We start from the raw sequence: 5,230 nt of genomic DNA on the forward strand, positions 1-5,230 counted from the left end.
AAATGTAACAGTGAAGAGAGAGAGAGGGAGAGAGAGAGAGAGAGAGAGAGAGAGGGAAAGGAAAGCATGAAGAGGAGAAGGAGGAGGAGGAAAGAAAAAGGAGGCAAGCAGAGGAGAAGAAAGTAGGAAAGAAAGCGGGAGTGATGAGATGGAGGAACTAGTGCGTGAGCCCGATGTTGCAGGTGTAATCCAGGTGTTTGTCCGTTTGCATGTGAGCACATAACCTTCTGCTTCACATGCATATTTATATACCTGCACACAGTTACACACGCATTGTTGTGTAACTGTGTGTGCTGGTGTGTTAATATGAGGATAATCCGTCCATGTGAATGATGAAGTGAGCGCTACGCTGAGAAAAGTCTCTTTCCAGACGAGTGAAAATTTCTCTCCCTCAGATCTTACAAGCTGGCAGGCTTACTTACGGATGCTAAACATAGCTTTCATTTTCCTCAGTGTCTAGACTGGGTTCTCAGTACTTTCTGCTGTGGTTTCTGTTCACTCAGGGAAGATTGTACCCTAATTCTCATGCCTTCAAGACTGCGGGAAGTTTGTTTAGCCAGCAGTATTGTGAAGTACCTGTGAAAGTCCCCCCAGTGCACAGTTCAGGTTGAGAGATTAGCTGATTTTTGAGCATGGATGACTGATCAGGCACTCATGTTGGGGAACAGAGATTATGTTTCAGCTTTGAAACAAAATATTGGCAGTAGAATTTGGTAGGATTTCAAGAGGAGACAGTTTTTGATTATTCTTCCTATTCATCTCACACTCCTATTCGCCTCTTACTTGAATTTTGTAGATTGTGGCTTAATTTATTATAAGAGGCTTTAATGGCTGAAAAAGGGACACTGACAATTATTGTTTTCTTTATTAAAAGTACCAATACAAAAATGTAACAATACTCCAAATATATCATTATGAAGTCTTACTTAGAATAATTAATCATTTTTGCATTACTGCATTTGGAATCACACTTAAATTATCAGCAAAATGTACTTTAAGTATAAAAAGCAGAAGTATTTAATCTGCAGTAAACTGGCGACAGTGACTGGTGTATTTTTATAAATAGCATTATTAGATTGTTACTGTTGTAGCTGATTCAGCCGGTGCTAGTTTTAACTACTTATATAAAGTTTTTTAGCTTAGTCTGGGTTGGCCACCTCCAAAGGGTCCAAAGATGATCTTTGTAGGAAAGACCAAGTTCTGCTACACAAATCTCTTCTTTTTTTATTACATTTTCTTGCATCTTTGCTTTAGCTTTTTCAATTATTTGATTATTTAGATTTTTTTTTAATGTTTCTTTGGGCCCAAACTAGACATTACTCTTTTGTCAGGGGTCACAAACACAAAGTGTGTGCTATCTGGTAAATTTAGAGGAGTGAAAAGTACTATATTTCCCTCTAAAATGTAGTTAAGTCTGAAGTGGCATAAAATGGAAACATCTAAAAACAAAGTACCTCGAAATTGTACAGTAAAAAGTACAGTTGGCCTACTTCAATACGTCTGCTTAGTTACTTTCCACCACTGTTTGACTCAACTTTTTCTTAACAACTGTACCTTTATTTCTAGTTACAGTTGTATTGTATGAAGCTCAGATCTTATAAACTGCTACTTGCCAAATTCTTCTTTGCATTTTGATGGCAAACAAAGGAACTTAAATGTTTTTCTTGGTACCTTTATAGCTGCATTAGTCCTTGAAATATCAGCCTAAAATGATAACATCTGTATGTCTTGGTCTCCTCTTTAATCAAGAATAAGAAAAACTAAATGTCATCTTGCATCGACCTCACCCCGACAAGCTTAATGAACAGACGCTCTTAAACCCCTGTTCAATATCAATGAAACTGGTATGAATGAAAGTTTCCAGCTTATTCATCTTTTTTGAAAAGTTTGCAGCAGAGGAGTGATTGCTGTCTCAGATTGCTTGCACAATATCTCCTTACACAAGAGCTCCCCCACTTGAAATCCTATAGCCGGTCAGTGAAAAACAGCATTTCCTGAAGTGTTTAGTTTGTTTAGTTTTAATTTTTATATTACAACAGTCACAACGCAAGAAGTATTTATCCTTCCTTTGGTGTCCGAGGTTGTAGTTTTTTTTTATAGGGTTGGGAAGGAGATGTGTCATGTTTTTTAAGAGAGCCAGTTTGCCTGTGGGTGCATTTTTGTTGTCGTCAGGCAAGTCCCTGCACTGCAGTGCAGGCCTGCCTGAGTGGAGATTCTTTAGGAGGGAGATCTCTTTCTTCTCAAAGCGTCTTACCAAGAGCTATTAATTATTAACTGGGAGAGCTAACATCAAAGGAGCAGACTTGCGCTGAATTAAATGGGGGCTGGAGCCTGGCAGTGTGGAGCTGAGAGAAAACTGGGTGAGAGGGAAGAGCTGAGTGCGATTTCGCTCCGCTCGCTTTTGAACTTTCCAAGTACAAAAACTGAAAGAAGAAAGAAAAGAGCAATGTTAGTTTATGTAAAGGAGGCAAGACGAAAGAGAAAGTTGGAAGGGCTTGTATTTATAGCGCGTCGTTTTTAATGTTTCAGTGTTTGACAAGGCTTTCATACAGTGCTGAGAAAGATCGAATCAGTTTGCAGGGTTAATTAGTCTTTAATGAGCTATGAAAGCCAGATTCATAAACATCTTATCTGTAGATTAAACCAAGGGGAAATCTAATTGAGATGTAGCTCAAACACTTCAGAGTCATGATGTGTTTACATTTTCCTGAAGTTGACTTACACTCAAAGTTGAATTCACAGAGTTTGGTACATATGCCGCCCCTTATATTAAAGGCCTTTTGTTACTTTGGTTGTATTTTCCTCCTGCTGTGACTTGTCTATGCAACAATAGTCCCACCAAAGGTAGCTGAAGCGAAGAAGACCCAGGCTGGCCTATGCATGTGTTGCTTGCTCTAAAACTCAACTATATTCTATATTTAGTGTCCTTACTGACTCGTTTATTGACAGTTATTGATTCTGGAGAAAGCAAATACCTGTGGTCTGGTTCTCTTCTTGCTTTGAAAAGACGTAGACTGCTTTGAACAGTAGAGGGCTGCCATTGAGTAGAGACGTTGGTAAAGTTGAATCCAAATCTACTTCAGCTTAACACATGCTACTATATTTAATCATTAACCTCTTTCTAAAGACTCATAGTACACACAGGGAGTAGGGAAAATAATGTAACAACCGCACGGAAAAGGAACTCTAGGATAATGTCACAGTTACAAAACTGTATCGATTTACACTGGATGTAAGTAAGCATTTGTCAGCTATACAAGAGTTTAGGAAATCAGCACTTTGATATGAAGTTTAAACAACTAACAGAGCTACAAAGGGGCAGAATCATCTGTGCCCGAACTGCAGGTGAATGAGTAAAAAAAAAAAAACCTTCAAAATAAAACTTTTTACATCTTACAACAGTCTTTAAAATCTAATATAAAGTTACACGTAATACTGAAATTGACAGAAAAGTAGTTGATAACAATTTAGATAATGACTTTTAGTATGTATTGCAAATAAATCAAATCAAATCAAAAAACAAAGGTTCTGGCAGACTTGTGGCGGTGACAAATTAAAGGAAAAACCTAAATGAGAAGTAGAAACAAGGAATGCAGATGCTTTCACACAGTGGACGAGGAGTCACTGAATGGTTCAGTTAGTATGAAAATGATTTGTAAAATGACGTATGGGAAAAATATCTCGACATATTACACGGCGTTCACCGCCACCATCATCAAAACACCAAATGAGAGAATAACATTAGGAAGACGGCTGCTCATCCTTCCAGTAGAGTTGGAGAAACTGTTTCTAGGAGCAGTGAAGCTGTTCTGGCAGCATCAGACCTTACTAAGTGTGGCTTCTTATAGTGTGTATGAAATCATAGCTAAACAGTTGTTTACAGTGGTGATTTGGTCAGCTGAAAATCCCTTGGATGCAGAAAGTTGCTCAACATCCCATCGTTGGAGTGTTGTTATCTCAGAAATGAACATGATATGTTGTGAAAACAGCATGCCCCCCCCAACACATACCACTGCTCCTCTCTCTCTCTCTCTGTGTCCTCTGAAAGTGCCCGCTGACTGGAGCCGTGACACTCTCCAGCCACTCGGCAGCAGAGTCACAGCACTGTACATTGTCACTTTGATCTTACACACCACACCCCCCCCCAGTTATGAAGAGCGTTGGCAAGAACCCAAGGGCACTTGATAATACCAGGATATGATCCCAGCTGTGCTATTTCAGATCATGTAGTGCAGACATCAAAACGTTGTCTAAATAGGGCACCGTGAATCAAGCAGAGTGAGAATGTGTTGTGGGGAAAAGCAGGACTTAAGATAACGTAGCTTTTTTTTTTTTTTCTCGACAAGGGGAAGCCAATTTGGATTCTGCGAGGAGATACTTGGGGTTCTGCAGATCCAAGCATTTCCTTTATCTTTTGCCTTTAGCAGAAGTCTTCAAAAGACCTCTACGCTATGACTTTCCCTGCTCTCACATGAAAGAAGCTCACATTTTTAGCAGTTGGAAATCCATGATAACTTTATTCAGCTTTTCCTCTGCATGCACAGCAGAATTCAATTCAAATTCAGCTCCATGTCATGCAGGGGTTGCATCACATGGAGCTCTGCATGCGTTAGTTCTTGACATGGGGATGAAACTGTTTTTAGTTTCCGTCATAGTATTTTTGTAATGTGGTGTGGTTTCACTTAGAATGACATCATGAAGACTTCAGAGAAATGGAGACATAGACCACATGTGCGTCCTAGCAAATGTTATCAATGGCTTGTTTACTTCTCTGCTGTTGGTTTTCTGTCTCTTTTCTCTCCCCTTTTTGCTCATTCCAGATAATCTGCATGGGGTTACACTTGGGCAGAGAACTCCCTCTAGTGGCCTGAATTTGAATGTGATAACTAAATGTTAAGAAGTTGACAGTGCCATACATTCCCCGGCTTTTTCATCGCACTGCTGTTAAATATATCTAATGATCGCTTTGTTCTGTGTTTGCAGGCAAAGAGAGCAGTGCAGCGGGGAGCCACAGCCGTCATTTTTGATGTCTCGGAGAATCCGGATGCCATCGATCAGGTTTGTGCACACCAAAGAAATTACCTAAGCATTCACACGCCTACGCTTCAACAACACTGACTCGCTTTAATCTATCTTGGTGTTTCTGTGAAACACACTATGCTTTTCACTTCTGAAGAAAGCTCAGCAGCATGCCCTGCCCTTCTGACTCTGTGTGTGTGAGAGAGAGAGA

General features: G+C 39.8%; 1 protein-coding gene across 2 annotated transcripts in view; it reads left to right on the top strand.

Annotated features, from left to right (window-relative positions):
• The window catches only part of znrf3 (zinc and ring finger 3), a 64,885-nt gene that overhangs the window by 48,646 nt on the left and 11,009 nt on the right, over positions 1-5,230 (top strand). For both annotated transcript variants that reach the window (XM_035658415.1, XM_035658416.1), the window contains exon 3: positions 4,984-5,058. In XM_035658415.1, the coding sequence (XP_035514308.1) occupies positions 4,984-5,058 (75 nt within the window). The remainder of the gene's footprint in view (positions 1-4,983; positions 5,059-5,230) is intronic.

The sequence above is a fragment of the Morone saxatilis genome, unplaced genomic scaffold (assembly GCF_004916995.1).
Source record: "Morone saxatilis isolate NCDOM2014 unplaced genomic scaffold, NCSU_SB_2.0 Contig16, whole genome shotgun sequence".
Lineage (NCBI taxonomy): Eukaryota > Metazoa > Chordata > Actinopteri > Moronidae > Morone > Morone saxatilis.